The 23,479-nt window shown below is 31.5% G+C and overlaps 2 protein-coding genes and 1 long non-coding RNA gene across 4 annotated transcripts in view; 1 reads left to right on the forward strand and 2 right to left on the reverse strand.

The window, feature by feature from the left end:
* Positions 1-1,440, reverse strand: part of LOC127698217 (alpha-mannosidase 2-like) — a 50,427-nt gene extending 48,987 nt beyond the window's left edge. Inside the window, exons 1-2 of the mRNA XM_052201571.1 lie at positions 1,254-1,440; positions 796-942 (exon numbers count right to left, since the gene is read on the reverse strand). Of these exons, the coding sequence (XP_052057531.1) occupies positions 796-942; positions 1,254-1,388 (282 nt within the window). The 5' untranslated portion in view covers positions 1,389-1,440. The remainder of the gene's footprint in view (positions 1-795; positions 943-1,253) is intronic.
* Positions 1,441-5,215: 3,775 nt separating this feature from the next.
* LOC127698220 (ribosome quality control complex subunit NEMF-like) overlaps positions 5,216-23,479 on the forward strand; it is an 82,845-nt gene continuing 64,581 nt past the window's right edge. Inside the window, exons 1-7 of the mRNA XM_052201573.1 lie at positions 5,216-5,383; positions 6,420-6,488; positions 8,190-8,292; positions 9,034-9,159; positions 10,001-10,146; positions 10,554-10,621; positions 15,762-15,851. Coding sequence (XP_052057533.1) covers positions 5,328-5,383; positions 6,420-6,488; positions 8,190-8,292; positions 9,034-9,159; positions 10,001-10,146; positions 10,554-10,621; positions 15,762-15,851 — 658 coding nt within the window. The 5' untranslated portion in view covers positions 5,216-5,327. The remainder of the gene's footprint in view (positions 5,384-6,419; positions 6,489-8,189; positions 8,293-9,033; positions 9,160-10,000; positions 10,147-10,553; positions 10,622-15,761; positions 15,852-23,479) is intronic.
* The window catches only part of LOC127698247 (uncharacterized), a 32,707-nt gene continuing 30,478 nt past the window's right edge, over positions 21,251-23,479 (reverse strand). The window contains exon 3 of one of the 2 annotated variants that reach the window (XR_007980765.1): positions 21,251-21,551. This is a non-coding gene — a long non-coding RNA (uncharacterized LOC127698247). Of the gene's footprint in view, positions 21,552-21,770; positions 22,600-23,479 lie in introns of those variants that run through there. The other variant, XR_007980764.1, reaches the window with a different exon arrangement.

The following is a 23,479-nucleotide window of genomic DNA, read 5'->3' on the forward strand; positions in this document are numbered from 1 at the left end:
AAACACAAACTTCAACTAGATACCATAAGGATCATTCAGCCCAACTACAGACAAAAGACACAAACTTCAACTAGATACCCTAAGGATCATTCAGCCCAACTACAGACAAAAGACACAAACTTCAACTAGATACCCTAAGGATCATTCAGCCCAACTACAGACAAAAGACACAAACTTCAACTAGATACCCTAAGGATCATTCAGCCCAACTACAGACAAAAGACACAAACTTCAACTAGATACCCTAAGGATCATTCAGCCCAACTACAGACAAAAGACACAAACTTCAACTAGATACCCTAAGGATCATTCAGCCCAACTACAGACAAAAGACACAAACTTCAACTAGATACCATAAGGATCATTCAGCCCAACTACAGACAAAAGACACAAACTTAAACTAGATACCCTAAGGATCATTCAGCCCAACTACAGGAAGAAAACTTGAAATTAATGAAAGATATCACATGCTACAAAATAACTGGAGGACTACAGCTGTTTCAAAATTCAATGACTGTTTCCTTTCCATGGCATATAATCTTTGGGTCTTAATTTTTACGTCACTGATTGGTCCATTCTCTAATTGAGAAGTTTAGGCACTTTTAGGTTGAATACTACATGTATCGTCATGAATAACCCTAAAATAATAAAGTGTTACACAAAGAATGAAATACATTTAGTTTTAGTATTCGCCATTATTAATTTACACATACTAATAAAATACCACATGTCATATAATGAAACTAGGTATTGAAAATCATGCATCAGTGTATAAGATACTATGAAATTACTTACAATGATATCTGCTTCCCACTTGGACTGTTCATTAACAGAACACATCAGATGGTTCCTGTAGTACTTTTTGTTTACATTTGTGACTGGAACTTCAATAATAACATGGTTGGGTTCAGTAAAACATGGATGATCATACCTGATATATTCCTAAAATCAATGACAACAAAAACGTTTTAATATAAACATGAAAAGTGTAAGCTAGGCATGACATGCTCAATTTAGTAGATGTACTTTAATTTGAGCATACTTCAGTAGCTGCACATACCCTTTGATACGCTTTTATTTAATGATGTTTTTCTAATACAAGCAACACTTAAACAAAACACATGTCCATGTGTAAAATTTATTCCTTTAAAAGTATATTTACATAATCTGATAAAAAATGTCTGATTATATTTATAGTCATTGCTAATTTCATGATAGTACAGTAATAATTTGTTAAAATAAAAATGAAGTACCTCATACATCCATCTGACAGCCTGTGTAAACTGGTCTCTAGGTCTAACATCTAACATATGGTACAAAACCAAACATCCTATAGCATTGATAATGGTAAAGCATAGTAACATATAAATAGCTCTCCTTTTTTTCATTATCTCCTGCCACTAGGTACATCATTCCTCTATTTTATCCATCTAATGGGCATCTATGTATATCTAATAATGATTTAAAAGTGTTACAAATGTCTATTGTTACAATACTAAATGGCCAAAATATTTATATAATGTAAAACTATATGTATATGTAGAAACAAGCCCTCCAATTGTCTTGTTTTTCTAGTATTGTTGGATTGCTTTCTCATTTATAATTACCATGTATCTTTAATTCATTTTCATAAAAGATTTAATGTCAGTACCTTATGATACATCTCTAAATCACAAATTTAATTTTGTAAAGATTACTTTTTGCAGGTTTTTCTGCTTTGTATCAATCTGATGAGTTCAGCCATTTTCAACCGATTTTCATTGGTTTTTCTTTTATGTTGTGCTGCAACACCACTGTCCAAGGTTAGGGGAGGGTTTAGCACTCACACACATGTTTAACCCCAACACATTGTTTACGTGTCTGTACCAAGTCTGGATCCTGTTTAAAGTAAAATATCGTCCTATGAAAAGACAATATTTCCTGATTTTGTATCATGAAATTATGTCCCCATCTATGAAATAATGTCGAGAGAATGACAAATTTTCATATTAAATTTTGTCCATATCCAGACAATATTTCATAGATAAATAGTATGAAATTTTGTCTTGTTAAAGGGAGGTTATCCAAGGTTATATATTGTGTATATAGAGACAAAATTTCATAGATGGATTGTCATAAAATTTTGTCTCATGAAAGGGAGGTTATAAGTTTTTAATATTTTGGATAATGATATCTTTAAAGTGTTTTACTTCATTGATAATAACAAACAAACAAACATGCATAACTAATTTATGGTTATACACATACTTTTTATGAAACACATTAAAAAAAGTTCCAAAAATTTCATGGCAGAAAGACATATTACATTAACAGTGCTCCAGCTAGAAATCAAAAGGGGCAGGGTGCCAGTGGAGGGCAGGGCACTTTTTTATGAAAGGAAAAGGCACTGCTCATTTCTTTTGTCTACGTTTCTGTGTGTATCACGAGTTCACATTCTTTAATTACTGTATATGTTGTTAATAAAGATGCATAAGGCAATTTTACCAAAACGGCACAAGGGTTTTTGGGAAATAGGCGTCAGGGCAGAAGGGCGCGAATGAAGGCACCCAGGGCGCGGCTGAGGGCACCCAGGGCACGGCGCCCTTCTATTTTGGGCTAACAAAACCACTGATTAAGATATATTTTCATTGACAGTATTTCACCACAGGCACTTGTCTCTGAAAAAAAAAATCCTACATACCTTAACATAACACAAGGTACTTAACTTGCAATTTTTAAAAATGTCACCTGGTGGCGAAATTCTGTTATATTTCGATTTCTCAGTTGTCAACCCCACTAAAACTTCTTATGCCATAAATCTAAATTGATTTATCTACACAATGGTGCATAACACGCCTACATTTGTTGTTGGAATCATTCGTAGCAGGCCTCCCCAAGTATGTCAACTGTAATTATTTTGTCTACCAACATCCGAAATATAAGATTCGCTCTTTTCAATTATGTGAAATAGACAATAGTAATTCAAAAATAAACGGGAAAACCCAATATTATTACAAAAATATCCCCAGTAAAATACAAAATAAGAAAAACGGAAAAACTTAAGAATAGAGACAACAAAGAGAATACAGGGATTCGAACCTAAACCGACAAGTCTCTACCTTTAACTTGAATCTTTAACTCATTGATATTAACCATGTTAACCTCGCTGCTACCAACTTATACTATACGATTGTCTATTATGTATACATAAAGTTACAAACACTGTGTGTCCATTGTACCGATGTGTATCATATATTCATTTATATATATAAACTAGACATTTCAATTGCAACCCATTGGTAACCAAGAGGTTTCGTCGATGTGTTGATGTCAGTCACACATTACAAATTCCCATCATGCCCATTGAAGGCATATAAAAATTACAAAAATTAACAGTAAGTTTTTAAATTAATTCCATCAGTGAACAGAAATCAATAAATTGGCCAATTCAAAGTTAATGAAATAAGGCACACAAAGGAAACAATTCAATATAATTTGGTGAGTCCATTTAAGTGACAGATTTAGGAAGCGTTGATTCTAGACAAGAGTGCACACGCTGAAATGTCTAGCCTTCTTTACTAATCATTGATATTATGTTGATAGTCCTAAATATAAAGCTTTATTACAACTGTCACATAAACTTTAAAATTAACCAAGTAAACTTAACATTGACCAATGAACCATGAAAATGAGGTCATGGTCAGATGAACCATGCTAGGCAGACATGTACAGCTAACAATTCTTCCATGCAACAAATATAGTTTACCTATTGCTTATAGTTTAAGAAAAACAGACCAAAACACAAAAACTTAACACTGAGCAATGAACCTTGAAAATGAGGTCAAGGTCAAATAAAACCTGTGTGACTGACATATAGATCATAAAGTATTTCCATACACCAAATATAGTTGAACTATTGCATATATTATTAGAAAAAAAGACCAAAACTCAAAAACTTATCTTTGACCACTGAACCATGAAAATGAGGTCAAGGTCAGATGACACCTGCCAGCTAGACATGCACACCTTACAATCATTCCATACACCAAATATAGTAGACCTATTGCATACAGTATAAGAAAAACAGACCAAAACACAAAAACTTAACTATAACCACTGAACCATGAAAATGAGGTCAAGGTCAGTTGACACCTGCCAGTTGGACATGTACACCTTACAGTCCTTCCATACACCGAATATACTAGACCTATTGCATAGAGTATCTGAGATATGGACTTGACCACCAAAACTTAACCTTGTTCACTGATCCATGAAATGAGGTCGAGGTCAAGTGAAAACTGTCTGACAGGCATGAGGACCTTGCAAGGTACGCACATACCAAATATAGTTATCCTATTACTTATAATAAGAGAGAATTTAACATTACAAAAAATCTTAACTTTTTTTTCAAGTAGTCACTGAACCATGAAAATGAGGTCAAGGACATTGGACATGTGACTGACGGAAACTTCGTAACATGAGGCATCCAGATCTTCTACCTACTTAAATATAAAGCTTTCAAGATTTTAGCTAACGCTGCCGCCAGATCACTATCCCCATGTCGAGCTTTCTGCGACAAAAAAGAATCCAAGGTAAATGAAATTATTTTTATTTTACGAGCATTTTATTTTCAAAATCAGATCATAGAAAAGTATTAAGACACTGGCATTTCCTCCTTTGAAATAAAAGAACAGAGATCCAATGTCTCCTCCATTGCACATATTTCGTCTGTCCAAGAGCAATAACTAATTATATAAGAAAATAAAACACTTTTACCAACTCAATACCACAGGCGCTTAATCTCAGGAATTAGTCATTAGTTAAATGGGGAAAATAAAATTTCCATTTTGGCTGAAATAAAATCTTTTTTATATATTGTTTTTGTTTTAAGTCATAAAAATCAAAAAATTACCTATCTATTTCTGATGGTTTTGAGCTCTATGTTCCTAAACATTCCTCCCAAAAATTCATTTGTTCTCTGCATTGCCATTGACAAATAAAATGAACATACAAAATGTAACTTGTTTTTACTAGTACAAAGGAATTTTTCATTGTGTATTTGTTCTCTAAATTCGTTATATAAATGGTACAGTAATAATTGGCAGTATTAGGCATTTAAATGTCAAGTAAGAGTTAATCCCAGTGATCCCAGTTTTGGCGCGAAATGCGTGAAAAATAAATCTCCTATCCAGAAGATTTCGATTCTCGGGCTTTTTCTTTCAAATGGACAGATCACGTCATTACGAAATTACGAAACGGATGTTGTGATGTGTTGAAAGAAACTTTCCCAGATCTACTGATTATTATTAACTTTTGTTTGATATTTGATAATTTCAACAGAGAGAAAAATGAAGACCCGATTTAGTACAATAGATATTGCCGTTGTCATCAAGGAAATAAGAAAGTAAGATATCAGATTTTGTCATTATTCGGAAAATAAATTTTAATGAAAAAACTGTTGCGTATTAAAATATATGAATCACAATTCCAGAAATTTATAAATAGTATTGTATATAATGAATAGACAACACTGTATTCAAATGTCTTAATTTTACTGAATACAATGTGAAACAGGTGTTAGTAGTCTGTGAGTTTGCTTTGTTAAATAATCTTGCATAAATTTTGTACTTTTCATTTTCAAAATCATTAAGTTGATAATTAAGAATAATTTTGAATCTTATTTCTAAGGAATATATTTTTTACTTTGTACATACATTTGATTCTTCTGGCTTGAGTCAAAATCTCTCGATTTTTAAGCCCTCTTCTATCCGGCCTCCCATTAAAAATTTGTATCTTCGCCCTAGTATCATGATTATTACCTGTTTGCCCTGAGTTTGTTTGCCATAACACCTGTTCGCCCTGATTTAGTTCACCCTTATTCATGATTTATTTTGTTGTCTTGTTGTATAGTTGTACAATTTATATTATTTGAATAGAGTATGTACATGTATTGTCTAAAGTTTAAAAGTGTATTGGGAATTTCGATAAAGGGTCATTTTATAAAACGCAAATATATTATGCACACTGATTTCATAATTAAACCACCAAAGACAATTTCTACACCAGCATGACCAACCAGTGAGACCAAAGACTTAATTGTCATTTGTGAATGTTTAGGTTACATGTCTAGGCTGATCTGTTTCTCAGATTCCATAAGTAATAGGTTAGCTTTATTTGGTGTATGGAATGATTATAAAGTTTACTTGTTACTTGTAATTTAACCTTTATCTTTTAAAGATTTTCAACATGAATTCAATCACAATAAATAACCAGGTGAGATATTTCAGCATGTGCACTCTTCTTGTATATATTGTGGGATTCAAGTTAAAAATGTATATGATATAGATGACAGAGTAACTGTTTTTATTGTAGGTATTGCAGCATACCAGTTAAAATGTGTATGATATATATAGATTACAGGGTTTTTGCTTTTATTATAGGTATTGTGGGATGCGAGTTAACAATGTGTATGATATAGATAACAAGACATACCTGATTAAGTTGACGAGGTTAGTACAATGTATAACAAAAACCACATGAATGAGAAATATTATGTTTTAATTCACTTTGTTTAAACAAACAGAAAGTATTTATGTACTAAAATGCTCCAGCTACTTTGAAACCATGTGAACATCATTGAGCACATGCACTTATGTTCACTTTTCTTATAATTACTGAATACAATGAAACACAAACACAATGTTAGGGTACTGAATGGCGCAGTGACCAGCTCAAACTTTTATTTTCAAATACAAAATATCTCCTCTGCCTCAAAGTCCAATCTAAATATTAAGTCCCTATTAACACAAAAGACTCTGCATGTGTTCTGTAACAAAACAATCTAAATCAAAATAAAAACAACGTGTTTAAGATACTGAAATAATATGAAAACAAAAATACAAAAATATTTTTGTAAAAGAAAAATTATACTTCTACCTATAAAACGTGTGCTGCTTTAGTCACTACTCAAACCTCCATTACTTAAAACTTGTGCCTTTACCTTATATACTGACTGCCAAACCAAATAACAACAATTGTTACTCAACCCAAGTAAACCCTCTGTTATAAAATCATTGCCCAAGGCTTTCAAACTCATTCCACATAACACACATAAATACATTTAATGAATGAATTTCATTGCAGTGTTTACAGCTGTGAACAACCATAAATGAAAAAAAAAAACATTTTTTAAAATAAGACAACTAAACAGTTCTTGAGTTATGTCCCTTTATAAACAAAAATTGCTGAATTTTTCGTTACCATTCTCTAACTTTAGTTTGCCTCAACCAAATGTTATGAAACTTATACACAATGCTTATTACCACATAATACAGATCAAGTATGAAATTGGGTTGCGTCACTTTTACCGTTCTTGAGTTATGCCCCTTTATAAACAAAAATTGCTGAATTTTTTGTTTCCATTCTCTTACTTTAGTTTGCCTCAACCAAATGTTATGAAACTTATACACAATGCTTATTACCACAAAATACAGATCAAATTTGAATTTTGGTGGTGTCACTTTTACCGTTCTAGAGTTAACCTGTTTACAAATGGAAAAATTGCTGAATTTTTTGTTTCTGTTCTCTAACTTAAGTTAGCCTCAACCAAATGTTATGAGACTTATACACAATACCTATTACCACAAAACTTAGATCAAGTACAAATTTGGATAGCATTACTTTTACCGTTCTTCAGTTATGTCCCTTTATAACTTTATATGATATGCAAGCGGGGGCATCATCTGTGTCCCATGGACACATTCCCCCATTTATTAACTTATAATCCTATGATCATACTTCAAAATACAAAAAACATGTAATTGTGAACTTATATTCAAATGATCATACTTCAGTGTAATTGTGAACTTTTATTCCAATGATAATACTTCAGTGTAATTGTGAAATTTTATTCCAGTGATACATGTAATACTTCATTGTAATTTTGAACTTATATTCCAATGATCAATTCTTAAATTAATTGTGAACTTATTTTCCAATGATCAATTCTTTAAGTAATTGTGAACTTATTTTCCAGTTATCAAATTTCAAAGTAATTGTGAACTAATATTCCAATGATCAATGTAAAAGTAATTGTGAACTAATATTCCAATGATCAATTGTAAAAGTAATTGTGAACTAATATTCTTATAAAAATCAGACAAAGCATTTCAACACCTACCTTTTTAAAAATGAAATTTCTTAATTTTCAGGCCAGACGAGAAAGCCATGATTTTGATGGAATCTGGAAACAAAATCCACACTACTGGTTTTGATTGGCCAAAAAATATGGCACCTTCAGGATTTTCTATGAAGGTATAAATACTTTGAGGTTGTGCTTGACACAATAATTTCTGAATTTCCAGTATGTATTACTGTAAGATGACAACCAATTATTTCCTTATATTAAAGCAAACATTTTACATACATTTTTATGGTATGACAAAAAGTCAAATGTCGTCGTCCAAAGACATTTGGTTTCCAGACAGTAACTTGAGTATAAATGTATGGATCTTTATGAAATTGATAGACAAGGTTCCAAAAAGAAGGCTGGGATTGATTGGGGGTTATTGTCCTAACTGTTTAGGAATTAAGGGCGAAAAGGGGGCCAAAATCAAGCATTTTTCTTGTTTCAGGATAATAACTTGTGTATAAGTATGGATCTGTATGACCTTGTGCCACAAGGTTCCTTACCTCAAAAGGAAGCTTGGGAATTGATTTTGGGGGTTTTATATACTGGATTTAACGGTGTATTTAGATTTTGGATTTTGGACCCTGTTGTCAAATTGGTCCACATTGATGTCCAAAGGTTCCAAAATTATTTTTTTTTTAATTTCATCAATCACAATCCAAATTCAGAGCTGTATCAAGCTTGAATGTTCTGTCCATTCTTGCTCCAACTGTTCAGGGTTCGATCTCTGTGGTACTATCAAGTTGCGCCCTGGGAATCATTTTATTTACTGGTACCTTAATTACATGGATTATTGCTAAACTAAAGATTATGTGGTTTTATAAGAGTGACTGTTGAAATCTTAATGTCAGTATTTCATTTTCTAGATGAGAAAGCACATTAAAGGGAGAAGACTGGAGTCCATTGAACAGCTAGGTGTTGATAGAATTATAGATCTACAGTTTGGATCAGGAGAAGCTGCATATCACATCATTTTAGAATTGTATGACAGAGTATGTAGTATGAATTAACTTGTCAGGTTATACCAGTAATACATAGCTTATAGTGGAAATAAAATGGGCAGGATGAAATCAAAATGGGTACAAATTACAATGCTCTGTAATGCTATCAACATGCACCCTATTGATATTATCAATGATTAAAGGTCAAGGTTACATCAATTATAATAGAAAACAACAAACTAGGATATATGATTGTTCAGGGTGCACTGATGGTGTATAAATTTAATATGGTAATTCTATAACTCATTTGTTTTTTGTATGTTCATGAAAAAAAGCTTGTTTTTCTCATCCACAACTTCTGTAACAACATTTTGATTTCTTTTATTTTTCCTTTGCCAGTTCTTGTCAGGTTTTTGTCGTCTTCAGATTAGCAATAATAGTAACTTTGGATGAATTCAATTATAAGGAAAATAAGAAATGGAATATTGGGGACTTTGTACTTAAAGTGCCATATATTTGTGCTGATGGATAATGCATTTCCTGATGGATGACAGAACTTATCAAATGGTTGGATGAGTTTGATTATCAGAAAAATTGGAATTGCAAACAATACTGGGTTTTGTTTTGTTTTTGTTTTTTTTTTTTGAGGGGGGGGGGGTACTTCATTTTTCATGTTTTTTCTGTGGCACATTGAATCCTGTACTAAAGTGATGTCAACAGAAAGAAGTTAAAAAAGTTAAGCCATTGAAAGATGATATACTTTGATGTCATATTAGAAGAAAAGAGAAGATTTTGTCACTTCTTTTTGAACTTATAATCATGACAGACAAAATGACAGACAGTCATTTTAAAATAGTCTGTTTGAGGTTGATGTTGTTATTTCTTTTCTTAGGGAAATATAGTGTTAACAGACTTTGAATACACTATATTGAACATTCTCAGACCTCGAACTGATAAATGCCAGGATGTGAGATTTGCTGTCAAGGAAACATATCCAATAGATGCAGCAAAGCAACACATTGTACCAACTGAAGAATCGTAAGTTTAAGAACCCATATGCTGTTAAAGTCTGCTACAGGTTATGTCCATTGTTTCAGCTTAGTTAGTTTACAAATATCAATGTTTTTCTAGTGAAGAATATAGATATTTATACTTATTTGCAAATGTGTCTGCCATTTCTTAAAACCATGCAAGTTTCTGCAAAATATATTGCATCATGCATCAGAATTTAAAACGTTTGATGTAGTAATTAAAAAATGATTGTTGCATGATGTCGAAAGATTATTTTGAGACAAATTTGGGTCATTCTGAAACAATTTAGTTAAATACCCAAATGGTAAAATACAACTATTTGTTGAAAGTAAACAATATCAGTCTATAACAGTCCAGACTTTTTTGTTCAGATTTTGAAAACATGTAATCATTTTTAAATTCTTTATTTTTAGCTTAAGAGGAATTTTACTTGCTGCAAAGCCAGGAGATCAGTTGAGAAAAATCCTTATTTCTCATTTAGGTCAGTATGGTCACAGCTAATTAATTTTTTGGGGTTATTCTGAAAAAATTTCATGATAATGTTGATATCATGAATATGAATGTGGAACAACATAAAGATTAGCCCTTGTAACTATATGTATATAAATGCATATTGATTCAGTTTTGCAGTTGAGCTTCTTTCTCAGATTAGGATTAGGATTTAAACAACTTTGAAACATCATGGACAGATTGTACACATATTGAGATTGTGCAACACTATAATGAAATTTTTTTCACACGTCAAATTAGAAATCAAAGAAGACTCTAGGTGAAAAATGTAAGTGTTTTGTATATTATTAAAGAAATCACATATCTCTGTTGCCATGGAGGAAAAGTAGTCCGTTTTGACCTTTTAAAAGTTGTCATTGACCTGTTGAATAGCCAATGGAATTGTTGCAAATTTATTTATATATTGCAGGATAGGCAAATAAAATTTATTCTTTTTTTTTGTTTACTGAATTTTAATCATGTCTGTGGCCTGTTATCTGTTTCTTGCATGATGAGATATTTCTCGTATCACACTCCATGCAGTGTGATACGAAAACTGTGTTAATTAGATTGGCTTATCCAGCATCATAAGACGATATTAAGACATTTCCATCAGACCTGGGGTCAATTACATGCCAAAATAATTAAATACATTTCAATTACATTGATTTTTAAATGTAATTAATTACGTCACAATTACATTGATTTTCAAATGTAATTAATTACATTACAGTTACATTGCCAATGTAATTAATTACATTTCAATTACTTTTATCCAAAGATATGTAAGAGCCTGCAACGAATGCTTGACACTTTAACGGACTGGTGCTCGTCTTGGAAATTGTCCGTGAATCCAGAAAAGACTAAAGTGGTACATTTTAGACCTCAATCGTTTAACTTGACGTCATTCCAATTCAAATGCTCAAGCAACGACATTTTTATTACTGATTCGTATAAATATTTAGGAATATGGTTGGACGATCACTTAACGTTTGATAAAACAACGAAAGAACTATCAAAGTCGGCTAGTAGAGCTCTCGGTGCGGTTTTCGCAAAATTTATTTCATCAGGCGGTATGTCGTACAAAGTATTTACAAAACTCTATAATTCAATGGTGGAGCCAGTATTGATGTACGGGAGTGCCATATGGGGAACAAAATCATATACCGTTATAAACACTGTCCAAAATAAGGCATGTAAATACTTTTTGTCCGTTGGTAAAAATACGTCAAACATTTCGACACGTGGTGATATGGGATGGCTTTCTTGTCTCAGTAAGCAACACATTTCTTGTATAAGACTTTTATGTAAATTAACACGGATAGACCAAAACAGGAAAATATTTAAGGTTTGGCGTTGGGCATCGAGACGGAAAAAAGGATGGAATTATGAAGTGAATAAAACTGTAAATTTATTAAATGTAAACGATGAAGTGGGTAATGTTACTTTGAATACTAAATATGTTATGAAAACTGTAACCGAGAAGATCAACCTTCTTGACAATGATGAATGGTATAACGAACTTTTTAATGACCGTGGACACCAAAACGGTAATAAACTACGTACTTATAGACAATTTAAACAGGAACGAAATATTGAACTATATGTTGCAATGTTAATACCTAGACAACATAAACGCGTTATGGCTCTGTTCCGCGCCGGATCGCTACCGCTAGCCATCGAAACCGGAAGGTATGCCAGGCCGCCAATTCCAGTTCATAACAGACTTTGTGTGCTTTGTACGAACAATTGTGTTGAAACTGAAAAACACTTCCTTTTAAATTGTTCTCTTTATGATGACTTGAGATGGCTTTTATTTTCTGAATGTTCAAATTATATTGAAAATTTTGCTATTTTAGACGATGATCAGAAATTAGTTGAAATGATGAATTGTCCTGAAATTCAAGCATTTTTAAGCAAGAGTATTTTTAACTTTTTTATGAGACGAAAGTTATTTTTAGTTTGAGATACTAATTTTTATAGTTTTAGTAACCTTTAAATTTTACTACTTTTAAAGTCATGTGATATTTAAATGAAATAAATAATAATTTTTATCTATATAATTTATAATTTAATTTATTAAATGAATTTTTAATTGAATTTGTAATTATTTAAATGATAAATCTTTTTGAAATTGAACAAAAAACAAATTTTAGGAAATGTTGTATTTACATATATTTAAATGTGAAATGTTTTGTAGATATGTGTCTCATAAGCCAATCTTATGGCTGGGTACTGATTGTTTTAATGTATATTTTTATTATGTCATTGTATAATGTTCAATCAGTATGTGACACAATAATAAAATAAAATTTATTATTATTTATTATTATTATTATATATCATTTAGAATAAAACCATAAAAATGACACAGGATGAAATATGATGAAACTTTTATATATATATATAAATATATACGTGCACTTTTCAACAGTGAAAACATTCCAACAAGATTTGTGTTATATAGATTCAAATTAATATATTTTTTATTCTTAAAAAAATGTTCTTAAAATTTCACGTTTCTACTAAACATGTTAATATAGATTTTAAAGGTACATATTTACAAATTGCATGTAATTAAATTGGCATTGTTTTTAATTTTTACATTTTTATGTAAACGTGAAAAAATTAATGAATTAAATACAAATAAAGATTATTAATAATTATACATGCTATGATGATTAGTTAAATATCAAAGAATGTTATATTTTTTTCATTATGATAAATGTTTAAAAAATATTAAAAAAAATCAAAGTACCAAGTGCATACTAAATGTAGGAAAAAATCAAATTTACCAGTTGTATCAGAAAAGCCCAAAAAGTTTAAAATTTCCATGCAATTATTTAAATGTAATTCAAAGTAATTGAAAAGTAATTCATAATTACATGGCAAAAAGGCAATGTAATTCATTACTTTCAATTACATGTAATTGAAAATATGCTCAATTACACATTACATTGAATTACTTTCAAAATTGTTATTAATTACAGCTAATTACAATTACATTTTTAATTACCCCAGGTCTGATTTCCATTGGCTATCTGTTTTGTCATTGATAACTTTCAAAGGTTAAGATGATGTACATTTCGCCCATGGCAACGAACATATGTGATTTCTTACTATAAAAAACAATCACACTTTTCACCTGGAAATCTTCTTTTAGACACATTTTATTGGTTTCTGAAGGCTTTTTAAAATGTCTGATGTTAAGGTTTGATGCCAAAACAGGGCATAGGATGTCATGCCTGTATGTGCAAAAGACTAGATCAACGATTCACAGAATTTTTATATTAACACAGAGTGTTGACAATAAGAGAAATAGGTTTAAAAACTTGTGAGAGTTAAATATCGCTTGATATCAACTCTCTTTATTTAATTAGTCCCCTACCGACGAAGTAGAAGGGGACTTTAGGTTTGCACTCTGTCCGTCTGTCTGTCCGTCCGTCTGTCCATCCGTCAGTCCGGCAAATGAGCTTTCCACACTTTTTTTCTTCGTTCTTGAAGATATTGATTTCATATTTGGTATATAGTTTTGCCATGACAAGTTATAGATCAAGTTCGAATTTTGTTCGGGCCTGATGATTTAGTCCAGAGAAATGGACCATAACTCTGGACCATATCTAATGTTAGAGTACTATGTTAAACCATATTTCTGTACAAAGGGAGATAACTCATTTTTTAAAAGACATTCTTTTGTAAATTATTTGAAGAATTTTTTGGCAGGTTTGTTTGTTATTTTGTATAAACCAATTTTCTGAATGCTATATATATATATAAAAAAAATTATGAAGTGAAATCCTTTAATTAGATAATAATCTATTTTTATTAATGTATATATTACATTACATTGTGTAGATAAAAATTGTTGACATTTTATAGATAAGTTACAAATCTATATTAGTTTCATTTTATAGATAAGTTACAAATATATATTAGTTTCATTTTATAGATAAGTTACAAATCTATATTAGTTTGTGACAAAAGAAAAGAAAAAATATTTGGAACTATTAATTATATTTGATTATAATTTGAAAATAGATATACACTGTATTACATCATATCTAATTTTCGAGAACTATTAATTATATCTAATGTTAAAGTGTTTTCCACACTTTTTTTCATCATGCTTGAAGATATTGATTGATAATTGGTATATAGTTTAATCATGACAAGTTATACAGATCAAGTTTAAAATTTTGTTTCGGTCTGATAATTTTATGCAGAGTTATGGTCCTTGGACTTGAAAAATTCACACATTTAATCAGTTTTCCACACTGTTTTTAGTCATGCTTGAAGATATTGACTTGATATTTTCTTATTGTTTACACCATGACAAGTTATAGAACAAGTTAGCATTTTGTTCCAGTATAATGAATTTTTACCCGGTAGGGGACTGTGTATTGCCATGCAATACTCTCAGAATGCTTGTTTAAATGGTAATTATAAACTTGCTGAAGGCTTATATTGAAATTAAATAACTCAAGTTGATATCAAGTGATAACCAATTCTCACTCTTTATGAAACCTATAAATATCACACTGTTCAGTTTGATATGAGAAATTTCTCCTTATGCAGGAAATAGATGACAGGCCACATCCATAAGAAAATTAGAGTTAATCATGTCCGTGCCAAATCACTGGATATCTGTATAAATGGAACCCTTTGGAAGTAAAAGAACATCAACAGTGTTAACCGTCCATTGCTAATGATAAAAACATATGATACGAAAATAAGGAGATGTGGTATGATTGCCAATGAGACAACTATCCACTAAAGTTCAAATGAATTGGATGTAAGCAATTATAGGCAACCGTACGACCTTTAACAATGAGAAAAACCCATACCGTATAGTCGACTATAAAAGGCCCTGACACGAAAAGTGTGAAATAATTCAGTTGAGAAAACTAATGGCCTAATTTAAAACAAAAAAAAATACGAAAAATAAACATCACAGACACTGACACGAACTAACGACAACCACTGATCTGATGCATATTTTAAGACACAAAATGCAATGTTGAAATCATGAGTTTGAATCAAATGTATGAAAATTTAGTATTTTCTTGTGTAATTAATTTCATAGTAACAATTTGAATTGATATAATATAATTAACTTAGTCTTTCTTGTTCAGATTATGGTCCTGCCTTAATAGATCACAGTTTGCTGACAGCAGGATTTCCTGACAATTGTAAAATAGAAAAAGGCTTTGAAATTGATAGAGGTTTGTGTACATATTTAATTGTAGTTTAATCTATTGATGTGTGTGCTAATCCAGCTGTAACAAGTGGGGTAAACTATTAGCAGAAAGCTCCATACTTAAGAATGTAAAATAGCTGCCTTATGATCTAAATCTCCCTCCGGCTGATGTTTGTTGTCCTTGACCTCTTTTAAATTGTTTAATTATACCCCACGCAACGAGTTGCGGAGGATATAATGTTTTTGACCCGTCAGTATGTCAGTCCATCAGTCCGTCAGTCCTATTTCTTGTCATCGCAACTCCTCTCAAACCACACAACAGAATTTCACGAAACCTTTTTAGATAATAAGGACATACTATGTAGTTGTGCATATCGACAGGAAATTACGATTCAATTTTTATACGACCGCAAAAAAATTTTTGTGGTCGTATATTGGTATGACGTTGGCGTCTTCGTCGTCGTCGGGTGGCGTCGTCGTCCGAAGACGCATTAGTTTTCGCACTCTAACTATAGTTTAAGTGAATGGATCTCTATGAAATTTTACCATAAGGTTCAATACAACAAAAGGAAGGTGGGGATTGATTTTGGGGGTTATGGTACCAACAGTTAAGGAATTAGGGGCCAAAAAGGGGCCAAAAATAAGCATTTTCTAGTTTCCAGACAATAACTGTGGAACGGTGTATGGATCTCTCTGAAATTATACTACAAGTTTCCATACCACAAAGGGATGGTTAGGATTTGCTTTGGGGGGTTATGGCTCAAACCGTTTAAGAATTAGGGGCAAAAAAGGGGGAAAAACAAGGTTGTCCTGGTTAATGGACAAATACTTTAGTACAAAACATAATTTAAAGCAGTGTAAGGGAGATAAATCAAATGCATCATTGAAATTATCTCCCTTACACTGCTTTTAATTTATGTATAAAGTAATGGTTAATGAACAATTAAGATAATTTAAAACAGTGTAAGGGAGGTAATCCAAATACAACGTTTTGGTTACTTCCCTTACACTGCTTTTAAATTATGTTTAAAGAAATGCATATTTATAAAGGAAGACCAGTAAAAATATCTGCAAATGTTGCATCTTTTTTTTTTTACAAAAAAATCCATATGAAAGATTTGACACTATATTTTAAATTCTATTATAAAATAGATTAAGTTAGCACTATGGTAAATTTAAATGGGTAATTATGGTTTGGGGGAAAAAAAGGGGGGGGGGGTGGGGGGGGGGGGGTAAAAAGAAATTGTGGGGGGTCAATTTTTTCTCATTATACGACCGCAAAAAATTTTTGTGGTCGTATATTGGTATGACGTTGGCGTCGTCGTCGTCGTCGTCGTCCAGCATCGTCGTCCGAAGACACATTGGTTTTCGCACTCTAACTTTAGTTTAAGTGAATGGATCTTTTTGAAATTTTACCATAAGGTTAAATACCACAAAAGGAAGGTTGGGATTGATTTTGGGGGTTATGGTACCAACAGTTAAGGAATTAGGGGCCAAAAAGGGGCCAAAAATAAGCATTTTCTAGTTTCCAGACAATAACTGTGGAACGGTGTATGGATCTCTCTGAAATTATACTACAAGTTTCCATACCACAAAGGGATGGTTAGGATTTGCTTTGGGGGGTTATGGCTCAAACCGTTTAAGAATTAGGGGCAAAAAAGGGGGAAAAACAAGGTTGTCCTGGTTAATGGACAAATACTTTAGTACAAAACATAATTTAAAGCAGTGTAAGGGAGATAAATCAAATGCATCATTGAAATTATCTCCCTTACACTGCTTTTAATTTATGTATAAAGTAATGGTTAATGAACAATTAAGATAATTTAAAACGGTGTAAGGGAGGTAATCCAAATACAACGTTTTGGTTACTTCCCTTACACTGCTTTTAAATTATGTTTAAAGAAATGCATATTTATAAAGGAAGACCAGTAAAAATATCTGCAAATGTTGCATCTTTTTTTTTTTACAAAAAAATCCATATGAAAGATTTGACACTATATTTTAAATTCTATTATAAAATAGATTAAGTTAGCACTATGGTAAATTTAAATGGGTAATTATGGTTTGGGGGAAAAAAAAGGGGGGGGGGGGGTAAAAAGAAATTGTGGGGGGTCAATTTTTTCTCATTATACGACCGCAAAAAATTTTTGTGGTCGTATATTGGTATGACGTTGGCGTCGTCGTCGTCCAGCATCGTCGTCCGAAGACACATTGGTTTTCGCACTCTAACTTTAGTTTAAGTGAATGGATCTTTTTGAAATTTTACCATAAGGTTAAATACCACAAAAGGAAGGTTGGGATTGATTTTGGGGGTTATGGTACCAACAGTTAAGGAATTAGGGGCCAAAAAGGGGCCAAAAATAAGCATTTTCTAGTTTCCAGACAATAACTGTGGAACGGTGTATGGATCTCTCTGAAATTATACTACAAGTTTCCATACCACAAAGGGATGGTTAGGATTTGCTTTGGGGGGTTATGGCTCAAACCGTTTAAGAATTAGGGGCAAAAAAGGGGGAAAAACAAGGTTGTCCTGGTTAATGGACAAATACTTTAGTACAAAACATAATTTAAAGCAGTGTAAGGGAGATAAATCAAATACATCATTGAAATTATCTCCCTTACACTGCTTTTAATTTATGTATAAAGTAATGGTTAATGAACAATTAAGATAATTTAAAACAGTGTAAGGGAGGTAATCCAAATACAAGGTTTTGGTTACTTCCCTTACACTGCTTTTAAATTATGTTTAAAGAAATGCATATTTATAAAGGAAGACCAGTAAAAATATCTGCAAATGTTGCATCTTTTTTTTTTTACAAAAAAATCCATATGAAAGATTTGACACTATATTTTAAATTCTATTATAAAATAGATTAAGTTAGCACTATGGTAAATTTAAATGGGTAATTATGGTTTGGGGGAAAAAAAAGGGGGGGGGGGTAAAAAGAAATTGTGGGGGGTCAATTTTTTCTCATTATACGACCGCAAAAAATTTTTGTGGTCGTATATTGGTATGACGTTGGCGTCGTCATCATCGTTGTCGTCCAGCATCGTCGTCCGAAGACACATTGGTTTTTCGCACTCTAACTTTAGTTTAAGTGAATGGATCTTTTTGAAATTTTACCATAAGGTTAAATACCACAAAAGGAAGGTTGGGATTGATTTTGGGGGTTATGGTACCAACAGTTAAGGAATTAGGGGCCAAAAAGGGGCCAAAAATAAGCATTTTCTAGTTTCCAGACAATAACTGTGGAACGGTGTATGGATCTCTCTGAAATTATACTACAAGTTTCCATACCACAAAGGGATGGTTAGGATTTGCTTTGGGGGGTTATGGCTCAAACTGTTTAGGAATTAGGGGCAAAAAAGGGGGAAAAACAAGGTTGTCCTGGTTAATGGACAAATACTTTAGTACAAAACATAATTTAAAGCAGTGTAAGGGAGATAAATCAAATACATCATTGAAATTATCTCCCTTACACTGCTTTTAAATTATGTATAAAGTGATGGTTAATGAACAATAAAGATAATTTAAAACAGTGTAAGGGAGGTAATCCAAATACAACGTTTTGGTTACTTCCCTTACACTGCTTTTAAATTATGTTTAAAGAAATACATATTTATAAAGGAAGACCAGTAAAAATATCTGCAAATGTTGCATCTTTTTTTTTTTACAAAAAAATCCATATGAAAGATTTGACACTATATTTTTAATTCTATTATAAAATAGATTAAGTTAGCACTATGGTAAATTTAAATGGGTAATTATGGTTGCCAACTCCATTGTAAATTTGAATTGAGATTATGACCATATCTTGAGGGAAAGATTTTTTTTGGGGAAAAAAGGGGGGGGGGGGATAAAAAGAAATTGTGGGGGGTCAATTTTTTCTCATTTCAGATTTCAGAAATTAAAAAGAATTATTCTTCAAATATTATTTTTTTTTCAAATTTCAAATATTGAAAAATTTCAAGAAGTAATCTTTAATTGCACAGTATGGCGCATTAGATTTGTAAAATCTTTGATCACATTTATTTATTTGTTATGCCAAATCTAACAGTGTATTTAGATTTTTAATTTTGGGTCCAGTTTTCAAATTGGTCTACATTAAGGTCCAAAGGGTCCAAAATTAAACTTTGTTTGATTTTAGCAAAATTTGAATATATGAGGTTCTTTGATATGCTGAATCTAAACATGTATTTAGATTTTTGATTTTTGGCCCAGTTTTCAAGTTGGTCCAAATTGGGGTCCAAAATTAAACTTTGTTTGATTTCAACAAAAATTGAATATATGGGGTTCTTTGATATGCTGAATCTAACCATGTATTTAGATTTTTTATTTGTGGACCCCACTATCAAATTGGTTCATATTGAGGTCAAAAGGGTCCAAAATTAAACTTTGTTTGATTTCATCTAAAATTGAATTATTGGGGTTCTTTGATATTCCAAATCTAACCGTGTATTTAGATTTTTAATTTTGGGTCCTGTTTTTTAAATTGGTCTACATTAAGGTCCAAAGGGTCCAAAATTAAACTTAGTTTGATTTTAACAAAAATTGAATTCTTGGGGTTCTTTGATATGCTGAATCTAAACATGTGTTTAGATTTTTGATTATGGGCCCAGTTTTCAAGTTGGTCCAAGATAGGGTCCAGTATTTAAACTTTGTTTGATTTCAACAAAAATTGAATACATGGGGTTCTTTGATATGCTGAATCTAAACATGTATTTAGATTTTTGATTATGGGCCCAGTTTTCAAGTTGGTCCAAATTGGGGTCCAAAATTAAACTTTGTTTGATTTCAACAAAAATTGAATATATGAGGTTTTTTGATATGCTGAATCTAACCATGTATTTAGATTTTTTATTTGTGGGCCCCGCTATCAAATTGGTTCATATTGAGGTCAAAAGGGTCTAAAATTAAACTTTGTTTGATTTCATCAAAAATTGAATTATTGGGGTTCTTTGATATGCCAAATCTAACCGTGTTTTTAGATTTTTAATTTGGGTCCCATTTTTTAAAATTGGTCTTCATTGAGGTCCAAAGGGTCCAAAATGAAACTTAGTTTGATTTTAACAAAAATTGAATTCTTAGGGTTCTTTGATATGCTAAATCTAAACATGTGTTTAGATTTTTGATTATGGGCCCAGTTTTCAAGTTGGTCCAAGTTGGGGTCCAAAATTAAACTTTTTTTGATTTCAACAAAAATTGAATATATGGGGTTCTTTGATATGCTGAATCTAACCATGTATTTAGATTTTTTATTTGTGGGCCCCGCTATCAAATTGGTTCATATTGAGGTCAAAAGGGTCCAAAATTAAACTTTGTTTGATTTCATCAAAAATTGAATTATCGGGGTTCTTTGATATTCCAAATCTAACCGTGTATTTAGATTTTTAATTTTAAGTCCCGTTTTTTAAATTGGTCTACATTAAGGTCCAAAGGGTCCAAAATTAAACTTAGTTTGATTTTAGCAAAAATTGAATTATTGGGGTTCTTTGATATGCTGAATCTAAACATGTGTTTAGATTTTTGATTATGGGCCCAGTTTTCAAGTTTGTCCAAGTTGGGGTCCAAAATTAAACTTTGTTTGATTTCAACAAAAATTGAAAATATGGGGTTCTTTGATATGCTGAATCTAACCATATATTTTGATTTTGGACATTGGACCATAATAGGTAAATTAAAAAAATTCAAGTTCTTAGACCACATTCTTTCTGTGTCAGAATCCTATGCTGTGTCAAATATTTAATAACAATCCAAATTCAGAGCTGTATCAAGCTTGAATGTTGTGTCCATACTTGCCCCAACTGTTCAGGGTTCGACCTCTGCGGTCGTATCAAGCTGCGCCCCAGCGAAGCATTTTATTTCAGATTTCAGAAATTAAAAAGAATTATTCTTCAAATATTTTTTTTTTTTTCAAATTTCAAATATTGAAAAATTTCAAGAAGTAATCTTTAATTGCACAGTATGGCGCATTAGATTTGTAAAATCTTTGATCACATTTATTTATTTGTTATGCCAAATCTAACAGTGTATTTAGATTTTTAATTTTGGGTCCAGTTTTCAAGTTGGTCTACATTAAGGTCCAAAGGGTCCAAAATTAAACTTTGTTTGCTTTTAGCAAAATTTGAATATATGAGGTTCTTTGATATGCTGAATCTAAACATGTATTTAGATTTTTGATTTTTGGCCCAGTTTTCAAGTTGGTCCAAATTGGGGTCCAAAATTAAACTTTGTTTGATTTCAACAAAAATTGAATATATGAGGTTCTTTGATATGCTGAATCTAACCATGTATTTAGATTTTTTATTTGTGGGCCCCGCTATCAAATTGGTTCATATTGAGGTCAAAAGGGTCTAAAATTAAACTTTGTTTGATTTCATCAAAAATTGAATTATCGGGGTTCTTTGATATTCCAAATCTAACCGTGTATTTAGATTTTTAATTTTTAGTCCCGTTTTTTAAATTGGTCTACATTAAGGTCCAAAGGGTCCAAAATTAAACTTAGTTTGATTTTAGCAAAAATTGAATTATTGGGGTTCTTTGATATGCTGAATCTAAACATGTGTTTAGATTTTTGATTATGGGCCCAGTTTTCAAGTTTGTCCAAGTTGGGGTCCAAAATTAAACTTTGTTTGATTTCAACAAAAATTGAAAATATGGGGTTCTTTGATATGCTGAATCTAACCATGTATTTTGATTTTGGACATTGGACCATAATAGGTAAATTAAAAAAATTCAAGTTCTTAGACCACATTCTTTCTGTGTCAGAATCCTATGCTGTGTCAAATATTTAATAACAATCCAAATTCAGAGCTGTATCAAGCTTGAATGTTGTGTCCATTCTTGCCCCAACTGTTCAGGGTTCGACCTCTGCGGTCCTATCAAGCTGCGCCCCAGCGAAGCATTTTATTTCAGATTTCAGAAATTAAAAAGAATTATTCTTCAAATATTTTTTTTTTTTTCAAATTTCAAATATTGAAAAATTTCAAGAAGTAATCTTTAATTGCACAGTATGGCACATTAGATTTGTAAAATCTTTGACCACATTTATTTATTTGTTATGCCGAATCTAACCGTGTATTTAGATTTTTAATTTTGGATCCAGTTTTCAAATTGGTCTACATTAAGTCCAAAGGGTCCAAAATTAAACTTTGTTTGATTTGAACAAAAATTGAATATATGGGGTTCTTTGATATGCTGAATCTAAACATGTATTTAGATTTTTGATTTTTGGCCCAGTTTTCAAGTTGGTCCAAATTGGGGTCCAAAATTAAACTTTGTTTGATTTCAACAAAAATTGAATATATGGGGTTCTTTGATATGCTGAATCTAACCATGTATTTAGATTTTTTATTTGTGGACCCCACTATCAAATTGGTTCATATTGAGGTCAAAAGGGTCCAAAATTAAACTTTGTTTGATTTCATCAAAAATTGAATTATTGGGGTCCTTTGATATGCCAAATCTAACCGTGTATTTAGATTTTTAATTTTGGGTCTCGTTTTTATACGACCGCAAAAAAAATTTTGTGGTCGTATATTGGTATGATGTTGGCGTGGTCGTCGTCGTCGTCGTCTGAATACACATTGGTTTTCGCACTCTAACTTTAGTTTAAGTGAATGGATCTCAATGAAATTTTACCACAAGGTTCA

The sequence above is a fragment of the Mytilus californianus genome, unplaced genomic scaffold (genome assembly GCF_021869535.1).
Source record: "Mytilus californianus isolate M0D057914Y unplaced genomic scaffold, xbMytCali1.0.p SCAF_4, whole genome shotgun sequence".
NCBI classification, from domain to species: Eukaryota; Metazoa; Mollusca; class Bivalvia; order Mytilida; family Mytilidae; genus Mytilus; species Mytilus californianus.